The following is a 17,259-nucleotide window of genomic DNA, read 5'->3' on the forward strand; positions in this document are numbered from 1 at the left end:
AAGTCGAGTGTTGGAGGCTTGGATTCAGTGGAGCTAGGAACTTGATGGACTCGAGTTGTTGGACTCGGAGAGATTTTTTTGATTAGAGAGATCGACATAGGTTGCAACATTGGATCTTTGCATCGAAGACAAGTCTTCTATTGATCAATTCAAGTCATATCTTTGCATTAGTTGATTGTAGGTTGATAGAAAGTTTCTATTTCGAACCAATTGACTAGTTAGTCAACTATAGAAGGTCAATAAAAATAACATATTGACTTTCAAAAAGTCAAATAATTGACTTGTGAGTAATTCATATCTAGTTTGACTTTTAAAATGATACTCAAATAAAATGTTTTTTTTGAAGATAACGTATTGAAAAAAAACATTTAATTTTTTAAAAAAAACCTTCTTAATTTTTATTTTTGAAAAAAAATTTAATTTTGATACTTATTGATTTAATGACTCATTAAAGCTTCAATTAAATGCATTTTTGGGTTGAGTATTCAGTTAAAATCGAACCGAATCGAATAAATCAAAAATTGAATAAACCGATTTTTTTGAATCAACCGAACTGACTGAATTTTTCAATAAAAATTGAACAAACCGAATCGATATTTTATCGATTAATTCAGTTTTTAACCGAATTAATCAAATTTTTTAAATATTATAAAAATTTTACTAATTAATTAGGGATTTATAAATTTATTTATTTAAAATTATAAATTATTTTTTATAATTTGAATAATTTGATTTATTCGGTTTAATCGAATAAGAAATTTTAAAACCGAAATCGAACCGAATTAACTAAATTAATCAATTTTTTAGAAAAAATAATCGAAATTCTGAAATAACCGAATCAAATTTTTTAATTCAGTCAGTTCGATCGATTTATTCAGTTTAATCGAATTTTTGTTCACCCCTAATTTTTATTACATGATATATACATACAATTTTTAATTTTTAATTATATTGTCTACCCAAAAAAATTGAAAAAGAAAAATAAATAAAAATTTTAAAAATAAAATAAATAATATGCTTATTAAATATTTAATTTTCCAAATTTATGGAACTCAAAAACAAATTAAAAAACAATTAATTTTAATTTTAAATTTTAATGTTCTCATCTAGGCCAAATCGATAAGACTAAGACCATTTCTATTTTAATTAATTTTTCGTGTATGAATATAGTTATTATTATATTTAAGAAAGATTCTTATTTGTCTTATGCAATTTTCTTATTATTTTCATATTTAAAATATTTATTAATAATTTTATTTGCGTATGAATTTATCCTATTTAATATCATGAAAAGTAGGGAGTTATGTGGAAAAAGTGGAAATTTATCCCCCACGATTATTTATACCTAGCAAAGCCGTCCCCGACTCTTCCTCTCGCACACCTGCTAGGGTTTTCCGTCCCCCACTGCCTGCCTCGTCGATCGAGGCTCCGATTCGTTTGAGTGGTGACGGGATCCCGTGATTCCACCTTGCATCTGTGGGCTACCGATCGATCGGGACAGGCTCTGCAGAGATGTTTGGGAGGGTGCCGAAGAAGAGCGACAACACCCGGTACTATGAGATCTTGGGGGTGCAGAAGAGCGCATCTCAGGATGATATGAAGAAGGCCTACCGGAAGGCCGCCATAAAAAACCACCCCGACAAAGGAGGCGACCCCGAAAAGGTACCAAAAGGAATACTTTTATATATATTTTTAATTTTAAATATATGTTTTATGTTGTTGTCGTTGTTCGTTTAGTGGATCTGCTCTGGTAAGCTCGTTCGCCCCATCCGATCGTCTACAATTGATTCGTTGTTCAGTGATCGTCTTAAACTGGATCGTGCGTGTGGTTGCTTTATGTTTGTCGGCTTTTTTTTTTGGTTTATGGTTATTGACGAAAGGGATTTTATTGTTCTGTTTGTAAATTCTAGTTTCCGTGTGGAAAATTTGCCTACCATATTTGGATAAAAGGGCCTTTGTGGATTTTGTCTGTAAATTTAGGTTACTTTCATTCAGATCATCATGAGAGGCGTGTTGGATGTCATTGTTCACCTTTTCTTCATCTCTTTGGAAGAAGGCACGATGAGTCATTTTGTAGCTGAAAAATTATTTTCTTTTCTTTTCTTTATGGTTACTGAGGAAAGCGATTCTGTGGTTCTCTTTGCAAATTCTGGTATATATATGTTCAATTCAGGGCATGTTCAGTCAGAACATGAGAGGTGAGATGGTTGTCTTGTTTTGATTCTTCACTTTGTCGTTATCACTTTGCAAGCAGACACTAGGTATGGAAAACTAATAATCTGTTGGTCCGTTGATTAGCAAGAAAGTATCCTTCCTATTTTGTTGTAGGTCTGGTTTAGTTTTATTTCTCCACAACCACCCACCCGCACACCCAAAAAAAAATCAAACTTTTGGTTTTGGACTCAAAGGTTTAACGAAGTAGGGTTGTAAACAAGCTTGTTTTGTGTGTGTTGTTGTGCTGTGATGGCTGCTTGTAGCTGCACCTAGTTTTTTGGTGGCTTTGTTGGATAACGTCCATCATTGATGGATGCACACACAGAGCTTATTTTTGCGATGTTGGTGTTCGCTGATGACTGCTTGTACAACTAGTTTGTGGTGCCTTTGTAGGATATCTCTGTTATTAATGGATGTGCACATGCACACACTGAAAAAAAAATCAAACATTTTTGGTTTTGAACTCAGAAGGTTTAATGAAGTAGAATTATAAATAAGTATTTTTTGTGTGTTGGTCCTGTGATGACTGCTTGTAGTTGTACCTAGTTTTTTGGTGGCTGTCTCATAATCTTTTTTATTGATGGATGCAAATTGCTTGCTTCAGATCTCTTTCTTGGAATCCTAATTATGATGAATTATTTATTTCCCTTTCAGTTCAAGGAATTGGCCCAGGCTTATGAAGTTTTGAGTGATCCTGAGAAACGTGAGATCTATGATCAATACGGTGAAGATGCCCTGAAGGAGGGAATGGGTGGTGGAGGCGGTGGACATGATCCTTTTGATATATTCCAGTCCTTCTTTGGTGGTAGCCCCTTTGGAGGTAAGTTGATCATAGCCATTTTGGAATGTTATTTGTTGATGGTTGCCAACACTGTTGGAATACTATTCAATCTTTAAAGCTATATCATTCAGAGTTGGGTAGTGGGTACACACACGTACCCATCGCTTCATCATCGGTATTGATCTGACAAATCAATTGTATGCATTTTACATATTATCTGTTAGCCTGACAAAACTCTCTCGAACTACTGTTATCTTGAATAGAGGGGATTAACTTCAGTATGATGGCCGTTTTCCATGAAGTTCTTTTTTTGTGTCCACATTTTCTTCAATAGTTGGTAGTGTTGTTAAATTTTTAAAGCTATTTCTCCCTGAATAGAGTACAAGAATGCAATACGTGTATCGATCTAGATGTTTGACATGCCATTATGTAAAATTAGGAATAGTATGTGTCAGAGGTTTCTAACCGTGAAATAAACTAACTCTTAGCATTCTAAGTATCCAATAATTCAACCATTAGCATTCTTTCTAAGTTATCAAGTTTTGTGGTTAGTGGAACGGTCTATATGTTGATTGTATATCCTCTGTTGAGTCCGACAAAAACTTAATCATGTCATTGTGCAGGTGGAGGAAGTAGCAGAGGACGAAGGCAGAGGAAAGGGGAGGATGTGATCCATCCTCTCAAGGTATCCTTGGAAGATCTTTACAATGGAATTTCGAAGAAATTATCACTCTCACGGAATGTGATCTGCCGGAAGTGCAATGGGTGAGCTCCCTACCTTTTTCTTTATGTTTTGGATTCTGTTAAGACGGATTGATTACTACATGTTGATTGTTTACACTGATGCAGCAAGGGTTCGAAATCTGGTGCTTCCATGACATGCTCTGGGTGCCGCGGCTCAGGTATGAAGGTCAGTATTCGTCAACTGGGGCCCGGCATGATTCAGCAAATGCAGCATGTTTGCAATGACTGCAAAGGAACTGGTGAGAAGATCAATGAGAAGGATCGTTGCTCTAACTGCAAAGGTGAGAAAGTTGCTCCTGAGAAGAAAGTGCTGGATGTGATAGTTGAGAAGGGAATGCAAAATGGACAGAAAATTTCCTTCCCTGGCGAGGCTGATGAAGCGGTACATTCCTTGTAAACTGGATTATCGAAATATGTTTGTGTCGACATTACCCTTTTTTAATCTATGGTTTTAACTGAAAATTGCACGCAGCCTGATACTGTCACCGGAGACATTGTGTTTGTTCTCCAGCAAAAGGAACATCCCAAATTCAAGCGCAAGGGTGAAGATCTCTTTTACGAGCATTCCTTGTCACTCACCGAGGCTCTCTGTGGCTTTCAGTTTGTTTTGAATCACCTCGACGGCAGGCAGCTACTCATCAAATCAAATCCTGGGGAAGTCATCAAGCCTGGTAAGCCTTTGCATCTATCGCATTAGATCAATACAAGCCTTAGCTACTTAGCTAACTAAATTTGCTATGACAGATCAATACAAGGCGATAAACGATGAGGGAATGCCCATCTACCAGAGGCCCTTCATGAAGGGGAAGCTCTACATCCACTTTGCAGTGGACTTCCCTGATTCACTGGCACGGGATCAATGCAAAGCTCTCGAGGCAGTCCTCCCTCCAAGGTCTGCGTCTCAGTTGACGGACATGGAGCTAGACGAATGCGAGGAGACGACATTGCATGATGTTAACATCGAGGAGGAGATGCGGAGGAAGCAAACCCAAGCACAAGAGGCCTACGAAGAGGATGAAGATGATTTCCATGGTGGCGCTCAGAGAGTGCAGTGTGCGCAGCAATAAGCTGGATAAACATCTATCATTTGGTTTGTGTATCGAGTTATCGCAGTCTCAATTCTTAGTTGCATTAAGCATGGATAATTTCGCAGCAGCATCATAATCTTGTCTTTTCTATGTAGTTCTACAGCAAATCGATGGATTAAGCAAACTAGATATTTGTTATGAATTATATTACATGTCTTCTTGGCATATGTATGCCTTGTGGATCTTATTATCTTTATATGCATCATAATTGTTGATTCTGGGAGCTTATGATTTAGTATATTGTCTAAAGATTTATAGATTCATGGAAATTTAAAAATTGTATGTAGTAGGGAATTATATGAATTTGAGATTTTTATTGCCACTTGCTCTATTATTATTATTATTTATTTTACTCTTATAGTTTAAAATTTTATATTTTACTTCCTGGGACAATAAAAAAATGATTTTAATTTTATAGAAAAAAATTATAGAGGTCTTTATTTTTATTATTATATAAAATATTTTATTTTTAAAAATAGGATTTTTATTTTATTTTTCATTTTAAGAATATTTTTATTTCAACACTGTTATAACAGTGGTAGTTATAAGTAATGTGTGGTGATCATAAACTTATAATGATAGCAACTCTGAGCATGTTAGGTGAAAGAGGAGGGAAGATCTATGGGGTGAAATTTAAACACTTAGAATTATATAAAAAATATATATAATTATAATTTAAATCTAATTTAAATAATTTTAAGTAAGTTGATACAAAATATTTTAATATAATAATATTTTATATATATCAATTTTATATTATTTGTAACAACTATAATCATTGTTACATAACACTAAAATAAAGAAAAAATTAAATCCAACGTCCTTTTATTTTTTTTCCAAAATTATAATTTTTTATTCTATTTTATTATCCTCAATCTCCAATTCTATTCTGTTCTTTGAATAATAGAATAGAATAGGAAAAAAAAATTAATTACTTTTATAAAAAATAGAAATACTTATTTATGAGAAGTTATAAAGAAGAATAAAACGATTACCCTTAGCAACAAAATGCACCATATTCATGAAAATAAAATAAAAAGGTATTTCTCAAATTAAGTATAATTAATTTTTCCTAATTGTATATTTAATCCAACAACCGCTCTAACACTAAAACAAACCAAGAATCTCAACTCCATTACATGATACAAAGAGCATTTCAGATAAAAGTTTCTACAAAATTAACTAAAATCCATGGTAAAGTTTTTATCTCCTCTCCTCTCTGTAACTACGTTCCTTGTAATACTTGTCCTCCCTGTCCCTGGTACTCCTCTCCCGACGATCGTCGGTTTCGTGTTCCCGACTTCTTCTCTTGCGAAGGTGCTCAACATCATCATGTCTGCGAAGTTCACCCTCATTTCTCCTATGACGATCTCTCTCATTCTGCCTGCGGCTATCGCCATCTCCTGTGTCTTTCATATGGTGGCTATAGCTTCTCTTTTGATCATTGCCGTCCTGTTCATGTCTGCTACTTTCGTGCCGTCTCCGGTGGCTTTCTTTGTAATGATCGTCGAATCTTTGGCTTTCTTGGCCCTTCTCATTTACCTCACTACCACTTCTGATATAGTCCTTGTGCCTGTGCCTGTCCGAGTTCCTGGTTCTTTCAGTAGAGTACTTTGGCTTCTTTGTCTTTCCCGATCGGTCGTCTCTTTGGTCCTCCAGATTATCTTCGTCAAACAACATGTCGTAGCTGCAGCACCATAAAATCTACTAGTAAAGAGAACAACAAAATGCATCGACAACAGAGAGGGGAGGGGAAAGGGAGGGAGGTTGGTACCTCTCATGTTGATGCCCACCGCGTTGTGTATTATCATCTTTCAGAACATACTTGGTTCCTTTCTGTTTGTTCTCAGTGTCGTGGTCACAGTCCTTTGCTAAGTGATCAAGAGCCCCACATTTGAAGCATCCTTCAGAAAGGAACAGGCAAGTGGTCAGTTTCCGGCACACGATGGTTGAACAGGTTCAGCAATATAGATTTACAACGAAGTATTCTACATAAAGATTAAAGTACAGCAGTAGAATTTACTGAATAGATGCACTTGATCGACAAAGTTGCCCGCGAATCATAAAACTTATTCCAAATATTGTGAACTGGTTTTACCTCTAGAAACATGATAAAGTTAGTCTAAGACCTGATAAGTGTCATTGACCACTTTTCAGTTATAACATATAGCAAGGAATCAATAAGCGAGGCTAAGAAGGGATTTGCTTGTAGTTTGCACTATGATAAATAATAAATATCAACTCTGCATCAAAATGTGGAATCCGCCATCCCAACGGCTCCACACAATCGACCCCACGACCATTTGTGAGAAGATAAATCGGAGAAGCTGTAGTTGACCACTACGGGAGAGGGCATTACCTCGACTTCACTGAGATTCGACCATTGTCCACTGCAGCAAATCTTCCCCGCAGTAACCAACTCAACCATGCCCCCGGAGCATAAATAGCAACCTCAATCGATGGACGATGGAATTGTTTTGAGTATTGATTAAGGTTAAGGTAAGACTTAGAAATCAACCTTGACACTGGAATTAAATGAGATGAACATAAAACTGTACATCAAGATTTTTAGTTTTGTTAATTAAAAGAAAACCGGGCAATTAGTTGGAAAATGTTCCAATTCATTGGAGAATAACACAATGATCGAGCAGAAAGGACCTACTTGTGGAAAAAGATAAACAGAGGCACAACATCACTTACATTTACTCTTGCAAGGAGAATACATAATAACACAACAACTATGTCTTATCCCACTAGATGAGATAGGCTTTATGGATCTTTACTACGCCATTGAATTCTATCCTCTATTATATCATCGTTTATATTTAAATAAATTTTATCTCATTTTATTATTGTTAACCAAAGTCCTCTTTGATCTTTGTCTTTCTCGTTTAATATGTGTATTTGTCATAGTTTCACATTGTCTAACTAGAGTAAGGGATATATACAAAAAAAATGCTTAAGAGCTTAAATTAAGGAATAATTAATAAAAGTTTTCTTGAAGAGAAAAGCAAGAGTCATATCGATGGATAAAATTTCTCATAATATGCTATAAGCCTATTGTGCATTCCATTCTATAAAGGTCAACTCACATAGTATATTTTTTTCTTCTGGTTGTAGATTGTGGTTAGAAACTCAACAGAAGGCTGGATTAACATAATTCATCAATGACATTGGAAAGGAGGAAAAAATAATACAAAATAAATTCGTCAGAATTTATTGCAGTAAAGATCTTATAAGGATTGATGACAAAAAGGATACGCTACCGAAACTCATGTGACAGATTTAATGAATTAAACAGAGTGGTTAGCATGTCCTCCTTCCCTTGAACAATGCTCAATCTGAGTCATTTTGAATTGAAAAAAAAATAACCTCATAAAAGGCAAAAGATCTATGGAATATGCTTCGCTTGAAAAAATGTAGACCCCTTGACATTTATCAAAAAGAAATTATGATCCTTGAGAAAGCATTAGGTGAGTAGAAATTAATCCTCAAGCTAGTTACTCTTATCATTTAGTAAATCTAGGTCAGTCATAAATCAGAGGTACTCTGTTGATGTCTTATCTAAGGTTCCTATTGTAGAATGAAACCATTTTATGCTGATTTTTCATGCGGCGCAAATACGTACTTTACGCACAATTGCAGTTTATAAATTAATCACTAATTATAGGAGTTAAACCATATATTCATGACATAATATCAGTTGCGGACAAAAAAAAGAGATGATATAACAAATATAGCAAATGGGTCGATGTTGCACATACCTTTACCGGAATTGCTTCTTTTTCCATGCCTATACTGGTTCCATAGTCTAGAAACACTTTGGCTGAAATCCACGTGTATCCTCCGATCATCAATTAGAGTGTTGTCCATCTGTTAATATGCACACACAATGTTATCTTTGGGTGAACCAGATAAGAGAGAATCAAGTTTGCATAAAGCTCGGCACATTTAGTCTTGCTACAGTGTCAAAAAGACTTGGGTATAGAACTTAAGAATGATGGAGATTCAAATATCTAGATATATAGTAAACAAACAATTTTTCATAAGACCATTAAAAGAGATTGAAGAAGCATGTTTATGTCAAATTATTTCAGATTAAAATCCTTTTGTAGATCTAAAACTTTGCTTCAATGCTAACAATTGGATGCATCATAAAGACAGTATCTCAACATAACCCTTCGATTGTTCAATTAAGATAGACAGATCCCTCCTTGGTTACTTCTAAATTGAGACGAACCAAAATAGAATGGCAGTTAATATAAACATACACAGGTTCCAATTTTGTATATAAATTCGTTAGATAGATAAATGTAACCCACATGCTTAAAACGAGTCTATGGACAAATTCAGAGCAGGTCGATAGTCTAAGAAGTATTAGGTGAAAATGCATTCTAAAGATCCCTGTTTCCTTCTCAAAAAGAATATGAAAAAATAAAGCGAACCACTTAAAAGTAATGTAAGTGCATGACTTACCTTGAAATATGCTCGTTCACATGCATCATTCGTCTCAAACTCTGGGAAAGAGATAAAAGGGAAACATGTTATTAAACATGAGCAACAACAAGCAGCAAGCGTATAATGTACATGATGAGTAGGCAAAACACTTGGAAAATATACGGTAAACTTTTTTCCTTTTCTTGCTTTGATATAATAGAAAATGCATAATCTAAAATATCAAGCCATTGCTTGATTAGCCTACAGAGAATTTTTACCATTGGTTCTAATAAAATGATTATACCTCACTAGCTTCTTCGATGTTTATGTCAAGACTTGTTCTTGAGGAATATGATAAACTGTAACAGAATCTAGTCTGCTAATGCTGGTACTGATTAAGAAAGGGGGCACAGCCAACAAAATCATTTCATGGGAATCTCATACGGATTGCAGAAAGTCATTTCAAGAAAGCATTTCAAGGTACAGATAAACTATTTTCTAAGGGGAGAAGTCACCAACATCCTTCATGCTACAACTCATCCTTGTGTACTATACGCAAACCAAGTTTTATTGCAATATAATGTCATTCTGCTTAAAAATAGGAAATAACAGAATGCACAAATTCTAGTATTTCAGTTTAAGAAACTTGCCTATGAAAGCATAGCATAAACTGTCTCCAGTCTTGTAGTCGCGTATTATGTCAGCCCTATAAAATTGATTTTTTTAATCTCAGTTCAGGATGATAAATAACAAAAACAGTGGCAACATCAAGTTCAATTAGAAATTAGCACTTACGATGTAACAGTTCCAAAGCGTGAAAATATTGTATGCAAGTCCTCATCCTGCAATCAAATCATTTGTATGACAATATCACATAAAAACTACAAAAAAAAGTGAAAGAAAGACTGCATTGTGAATAAACCTTATCATGAAAAATAAGTGATGCCGAAGCTACAGCCTTAAAAAAATAATTCACAAATAAATAAATACCCCCATGCACTTGCTGATGGTAATAGTAGCTCAGCAAAGGATTACTTACTTGGGTAACTGGATTCAATTTACAAACAAACAACACATTCTCTGGTGGTTTAATATCAGCATCAGGAATGTCTCCTATCTGGCACATAAAGAAACTCCAATTGTAAAAATTGAAAACCTAAATCAGATTAACAAAAAAAAAAAAAAAGAACATCAGAATTCTGACAAGAATTTCTTACACTTTCAAGAATAGCCGCATTTGTATGGGCCTCTTTACTACGAAGTCTCTCCTCAAGCTCTTCTGGGCCTAATGTATCTTCCAAGGGAACCCAGTCATCTTCTAGTCGCTCTTCTACAATCTGTACATACCCATAATTAAAAAAAGAGACATGAATAAAAATGACACAAGAAACTCTAACCAGTATCAATGTGCAGAAAACCTTCAAGATGCCAAAATAAGTTAAATTACTAGTCATAATTTTCTAATATACCCCCCAAAAGTTTCAATTCCACAAATTGATTGAGTATTCAAGAACAAAAATAAATCGTGTAAAGCATATTAGAAAAGATAACTAAGTCTCAATGAAAAAAATAAACAGTTTAATTAGAGCAAAGAGTAAAATTGAAGTATAAAAAGTACCAAAGTGAAATATATGGCTCATAACAAGGCACCTGCGATATTAGGTCATGATTCTGAGATATGGAGGTTCAGTGTAAAATTTGAACATGACTCAAACCTCAATCACACAAATTATAAGATAACACCTTTACCACTGTCCTAAAAAGGCTCCTAACTATGATAACAAAGAATACTATGCGCAAGAACTGCATGAAAGATGTAAAAGAAGACCAACAATTATTTCAAAGACATCTATGTAAAATTCAAGCTTTTGAACAATCTCAAAGATGCATTTCTACAGTTCAAATAAAAGACATTCAAAAAAGGAAAAAATGTACAAATACATGAACACACACACACACACACACAAAAAAAGAAAACATGGTACACAAAGTGGTAGGAAAGGTCAGTAACTTACCTCATCATCTAGTTTACCTTCTGGGGATTTCTCAGGGATAAACTCAGAAAGTTGAGGTGGGTCATCAAAAGGATCGTCCAGAATGTAGGTATGCTTGATTCTGCCGAAGCAAAATCACAAATCATTAGGAAGAAGGAAATATCAGGCAGTCTCATAAATCTTCAAACATGCTGGAATTGAAAATGAATTGTCAAAGAGTGAAACTCTCCAATTTGTGTACTTATTGTTTTTAGCTTTACCAAGATTATCAAGAGGCAGATCAAAACCCTTTTCAAGTAATTCAAAGAACCTGAGAAACAGCATTTTAATCTTGTTGCAAAGTCTGATTAATTCATTTAAGTTGGTCCTCACATGGATCAGCATCAAATTACTAGTATAAAACAAACAAGCAAATGAATACTAATGGTATAATTAATCCATTACAAAGGTCTGATACATCATCAAAACTTGTGAGAAATATTCATGCAGACCACATATCAGTGTCATATAACAGCCAACAGCACCCCTTAAATCACTTGCAATGGAATCATTAGTACATAACCTGGGAGTCTATTGTGGCACTACAAGCAAAGCATAATGAGCATGTCAAGCATTTCCTAGCTCAACTTTGTTACTCCTTCCCTAACATCTGGAAACATGGAACTAGTAAAGGAGTATGATGGAAATGACAACAATTCTTAACAATAAGAACAGAAGATGCAACCTACAACAATGAAGTTACACTTTCATTCATTTAAAATTTTCTAGGGTATTAACATTTTCTTTTTTGCTGTTGACAGAAAAACAAGAGGGGTAAAATGATGATGAAGCTGCACTGTATTGAGTTCACACAATTTTTTACAAAGAAAGAGAAGGCACAAACCTTATATCTTTATAGGGCCTATTGTTAGAATCCACATAAGCTTCATTTATCTTAGCCAAAGTGTCCAAACCTTCCTTTTCTTCGACAACACCAAATACCTGCATCAGAAATTAAGACAGTTTAGATTTCCAAAGGGTGGGAAATTTGGCAATGCAAAAAAGGATTAATGATGTATACTCACAGTGTGTTTCCCATCGAGATAGTCAATGTCATCTCGTAATGTGAAGTAGAACTGCATGGATGATACTAGCATAAGATTAAAAATTATAAATGATTTACGATAAAAACTTCAGAGAATAATACTTCAAGGTGATTAAGGAAGCAAAAATTGCCAATAGGCAAAAAATCTGGCTAAAGAGGCATCCCAAAATTAGAACATAAATTTTGTAAAAAGTAGTTTACAGGAGACTAATAGACGAACTGTATAGAATGTTTAGGGGAAAAAAAACCTGGGAAGCATTAAGATTCTCTCCTGCACTAGCCATAGCTAGAGTACCAGTCCTATTATGCTTCAGCTCAGGATGTATTTCATCATCAAAAAAACGTGCCTGGTCACCATATAGAAACCTGAAAATAGGGCATATTGATAAGAGGCATTACCAACTAGACATGTAGTTCTATAACAATATATGGCAGAAATAATCTGGCAATATGGACAAAGGGTGGAACAATAGGAATTTGAACAAATTCTAGTTGCATTTAATCAGGATAATTCAGGTGTAACATGATAAACTAAAATTAAATAAAATTATTATCCCTAGTTGATACCTCCTGCCCACTGAAAATCTTTACATTGTTAAAATGCTGAGCCTCCCACCAATAAATATAATAATAGAAAAAAAAGAAAGCAATGTGCTAGTTTTATATTTCAAAAAATCATTAGTGTAGATGAGAAATAATTCCTTGGCAAATTTCATAAGGAGACTATACATGAATCAGAAGAATCTGCCGAAATGTCTGAATTGCAAAATTTCCAACTGATAAATTATTACCCAATCATTGCAGAAAAAGAACAAGCTGGGAAAAAACACTAACTTGTACACCGAATCACCTCCAGTGCCAGTTCCAGTCCTGTCTCCAGTTTGTGCCAAGAAATCCTTTTCCACCTTATGGAACAGGCATCCATTGTAATATTTCATCCTGCACAAATAAATAATCAAAAATAAAAAATATAACATAATACTTTAGATACACTCGCTTCTTCTCGCATTACAAAATGATATCGAGGCTCATGATAAGAGTGTCAGAATGCATACTTGCAAAGTTTGAGAAAGTTTTTGGAAGTCAGAGGACACCTATCAGAGTGGAGATCCACCACAATGTCCCCAACGCTCGTCACAATCAAGACCGACATGATGAGTAACTGCACAGAGAACATTTCTTAAACAGCTCAGCTTAAACACCCTCCACCCTCCAAATTCGACGGCTAAGAACTCCGATTGACTAGAGACAAGCATTGGAACAAATAACACAATCCACGACGCCCGAATGTTACGGAGATTGAGAGGGGTAAGACTCTACCTAGGTCAACGAAGACGCTTCCCAATACACCTCAGCTCGATTGCTCCAGGAATGAGGCTGCTATCGATGGAAGGGCTGAGCTGTCGCGAGGTTGCAGCACGGCTGCGGCGCAGCTTTCCTCCGCGATTGTATGGCCGACAGAAGGGCTGCTACTCCGGATGCCGAAGAAGGAGGCAAGAAGGATGCTCTCTCGCGTGCTCGGTGGCAGAAGGGGAGCAACGCCGCGACGAGGCTGCTCCGCCGATGGCACGCGAAAAGCACCGGCCGATGGAGCGGAAGGGAAAGAAAAAGGGAACGAGCTTCGATTTGAAATCCTGTGACCTAGAACGGAAGCCCGTTTACTATGGAGGATGGAAGCACGAAGAGGAAAAAGAAAAGAAGGAAGGAAAGGTGGCAATTTACCAAAGTACATACAGATGGAATTTGTTATGATCATCTGGAAAAATAAATTAAAATATTATAATTGATTAATACGAAAGAGGATATTACCTTAAATACTATAAAATATTTTTTTAAGTAAAATAAAAAAAATTTAAAATATTGATCATTGATATTTTTAGATTTATTTAATAGATAAATTAAGAGAAAACCATGCACCTTAAAGATTAATTGATGTCAAGACCTAGATACTATATTTGAATTAAATATATATATATATATATCTATAGAATTGATATTCTGTGCGTCACTCCCGTGCGCGATCGTGCGTGCCAGGTTGATCACAACGCATGATCGTGTAGATCTGGCCGTCCAAATGTGGGAATGCACAGTGTTCTCTACGCCTGATACGTCACTGCCGCCTTGCCGTTCGATCACCATCGGTCGCTGGACCGGGCCCGTTCGACGCGTCACTCGTCGGCGCGTCGTCCGGCGTTGGATTCCGACCGGAATCCGGCACAATTTAGTCGGAAACACGCCGGCAATGGCACGCGGCATTCTCGACCAAATTGTGGCCGGATTCCGGTCAAATTACGGTCGGAGACCGGTCGGGGAAGGATCGCCGTCGCACGTCGGTCCTTCCCCGGCCGGTCTCCGGCCGCAATTTGGTCGGAATCCGACCACAATTTGGTCGCGAATGTCGTGTGCCACTGCCGACGTGTTTCCGGCCAAATTACGTCGGATTCCGATCACAATCTGATTGGAATCTGACGCGTCGACAAGTGGCGCGTCGAACGGGCCCGGTTCGACGGTCGGTGGTGACCGGACGGTGCGACAACGGCGGTCGAAAGTTGAGGGGGTTGGTTGTGTCGCGCACGAGGGTCGCGCAGAATATCACCTCTGTATATATCTAAATTTTATATTTGTCAAAAAATGCTTACTTATTTTCATTATACAAGAGTACCTAATGCATTATTTGGGCAATTTTTTACTATACCCCTAATATTTATCATTTTTTTGAAACACCACGTTTTGTTAATATCAAAGCACCTTGTAAATTTTGTTAGCAAATGAGTGGTTTAGATAGTAATTTAGGAGGGTTAGAGTGGAAATCTTAGTGACATTTTGATATTAAAAAAATATGGATAGATATTATAAAAAATGTTAATATTTGGGGCATTTTGAAATTTAGCCATAAAAGATGTTAATAATTGAATGGGAGTTATGGGTGGGGGTTAGTGTTTGGTCCTCATTCATGTTCTTGAATTTATTTCTATGGGTATCGAATGCCATAACTCGCAACACATGATCAAGTGGACGTCTAACCACGATTTCATTGTTGTCTCTAGTGCTTATTTGAGTGACCACCCAACGAACAAAGAATGGAGGAAGGTTGTTCGAGTGACCATCAATTGAAACATAGATCAAAGGATCAAGGGAGTATTTTGGAAAACTAATATGTGATTTAAAAAAGTACCTTGTGTAATTTGAGTACTAGATTAAAAATTAAAATGGTGCTCTTAATTATCCTTTTTTATTTAAAAAAATAAAATTAAAATTACATCCCATCGTATTTTTTTTCATATGAAAAATATTATTATTCTATAAATATGAAATAAAGTTCATGGGGATCGACTTCTAAAATATTGATTTATGATCATCTTATTTATTTTTTTAATATTTTACCATTACACCACATCACATGGCATGACTGTTATATTGTTTTTATATTGTTACTTGACCGTAGTCTAATAATAATCAAAGATAAATGATTTACATCTAACGAATCTTTTATATAATAATATTATTAAAAATATATAAATTTTATTCTAAATCAATAATATTCATACATACTATATAAAAATATTAAAAATAAATAATTTACCATCATAATCTAAATATTATATATATATATATAATTTTTTCTTTTTGATATCCTACGTACCTATTATGCGCGTACACGATAAAGATGTCCAGGGTGTCTGAATTACTTTGAGACGTTCGAATAGTATTATTTTTTATTTTATTTACGATGAAACCATTTAAGATTTTATTTTTTAAGATTTAAGATTTGAATTATAATATTAAGCATAATAAAATTTTTAAAATAAAAAAATAATTACTTGCGGAATATACAAGGTAAAAAGTATGAGATAATAATCTGAAATATCCTATGAGTACATAATTTTTTTATTTTTATTTTTTATATTTAATATTATAATTTAATTTTTAATTATAAAAAAATTTAAATGATTTCACCTATATAAAGTCACAAATATGTCCAAATTCTTCAATCGTCCATCTTGCATATAGGATTTAGGATTTAGGATTTAGGGTTTAGGGTTTAGGGTTTAGGGTTGACTTTTACACCATCTGCCCCCAGGGCATAGGTGAGTTGGTTACGACGCAGCAGACTTGCAGAAGAGGGCAAGGGTTCGAATCTTGGCGAAGCCAGACAATACCCTCCTGCGTCGTAATCAACTGTACTTTCTCGATTTACCTCCTCACAGATGGTCGTGAGGCCGACCGTGTGGGATCGCTAAGGTGACGGATCCACCTTTTGCAGAAGAAAAGTGGATATATATAAATATTTTTTTATAAATTTTTAATTAAATTTTTTTTATAGATGACTATCAAATCGATGAAATCAGAGAGATGGTAAATTTTATTTTTTTTTTTTATATATATATATATATCAATCAGATCCTCACAAGGACCATCCGTTTGACAAAGAAAGCACGGGACAAAAGCCAGAAGGAATATTGTACCAATTCCTTAAATGCATAGTCAATTAAGGGTAATTTACATTTTTACCCTTGTTATTTTAAATTCTCTCTTTTCACCTATATTTTTCATTATTTTGAAGGAGGATATCCTGCATTTTCATTATTTTACTGAAACACACCCCTACTTTCATTTTTTATTGAGAGGTACTCCAAATATTCTGTGGCTGTTTTGCATTGTACCTTTCTATGTTTCACAAATTAATCTCATCATTTTCAAGACATGTTTACGGGATACTTATGTCTCAATGGTGCCTAAATAATTCATTACGATCCGAAAAAGCTAATTTGACAATCAACTTATGAAATATTTAGCATATAAAATTTTTAATTTAAATTTATAGAGGCGTTTTGGAGCAAAAAGGAAAGCAAATGCTTATTTTGACAATAAGTTATAAACAAAAATTTTAAGTTATTAAACAAAAGATCATTTCAT

General features: G+C 34.9%; 2 protein-coding genes across 2 annotated transcripts; one reads left to right on the top strand and one right to left on the bottom strand.

Moving 5' to 3' along the window:
• The first annotated feature begins 1,384 nt into the window (after window positions 1–1,384).
• On the top strand, window positions 1,385–5,023 carry LOC141838321 (dnaJ protein homolog). Its single transcript, XM_074725761.1, has 6 exons — window positions 1,385–1,662; window positions 2,869–3,034; window positions 3,619–3,760; window positions 3,845–4,121; window positions 4,212–4,410; window positions 4,484–5,023. Exons 1-6 carry the CDS (start codon window positions 1,513–1,515, stop codon window positions 4,804–4,806), a joined length of 1,257 nt encoding a protein of 418 aa, XP_074581862.1. The 5' UTR covers window positions 1,385–1,512; the 3' UTR covers window positions 4,807–5,023.
• An 856-nt stretch (window positions 5,024–5,879) lies between these two features.
• LOC141839952 (peptidyl-prolyl cis-trans isomerase CYP59) lies at window positions 5,880–13,922 on the bottom strand. The gene is made up of 15 exons (XM_074727820.1): window positions 13,663–13,922; window positions 13,398–13,504; window positions 13,177–13,281; window positions 12,591–12,708; window positions 12,323–12,373; window positions 12,142–12,239; window positions 11,280–11,379; window positions 10,482–10,601; window positions 10,304–10,381; window positions 10,060–10,106; window positions 9,915–9,970; window positions 9,304–9,344; window positions 8,592–8,700; window positions 6,602–6,731; window positions 5,880–6,514 (listed from the first exon to the last, which is right to left on the bottom strand). Exons 2-15 carry the CDS (start codon window positions 13,493–13,495, stop codon window positions 6,031–6,033), a joined length of 1,635 nt encoding a protein of 544 aa, XP_074583921.1. The 5' UTR covers window positions 13,496–13,504; window positions 13,663–13,922; the 3' UTR covers window positions 5,880–6,030.
• Between the last annotated feature and the right edge of the window lie 3,337 nt (window positions 13,923–17,259).

The sequence above is a fragment of the Curcuma longa genome, chromosome 11 (assembly GCF_044706935.1).
Source record: "Curcuma longa cultivar G26 ecotype Majalengka, Jawa Barat chromosome 11, ITB_CL_G26_1.1, whole genome shotgun sequence".
Lineage (NCBI taxonomy): Eukaryota > Viridiplantae > Streptophyta > Magnoliopsida > Zingiberales > Zingiberaceae > Curcuma > Curcuma longa.

What these genes read in the sequence shown, in the direction of transcription:
- LOC141839952 (XM_074727820.1), bottom strand. Translation starts at nt 13,495, where the DNA reads ATGTCGGTCTTGATTGTGACGAGCGTTGGGGACATTGTGGTGGATCTC. An exon ending in AACTTTCTCAAACTTTGCAA is followed by an intron (nt 13,282 to 13,397) that starts GTATGCATTCTG and finishes TTATTTGTGCAG; the next exon opens with GATGAAATATTACAATGGAT. An exon ending in ATGCGGCTATTCTTGAAAGT is followed by an intron (nt 10,382 to 10,481) that starts GTAAGAAATTCT and finishes TTTATGTGCCAG; the next exon opens with ATAGGAGACATTCCTGATGC.
- LOC141838321 (XM_074725761.1), top strand. Translation starts at nt 1,513, where the DNA reads ATGTTTGGGAGGGTGCCGAAGAAGAGCGACAACACCCGGTACTATGAG. An exon ending in AAGGAGGCGACCCCGAAAAG is followed by an intron (nt 1,663 to 2,868) that starts GTACCAAAAGGA and finishes TTTCCCTTTCAG; the next exon opens with TTCAAGGAATTGGCCCAGGC. An exon ending in CTGGCGAGGCTGATGAAGCG is followed by an intron (nt 4,122 to 4,211) that starts GTACATTCCTTG and finishes AATTGCACGCAG; the next exon opens with CCTGATACTGTCACCGGAGA.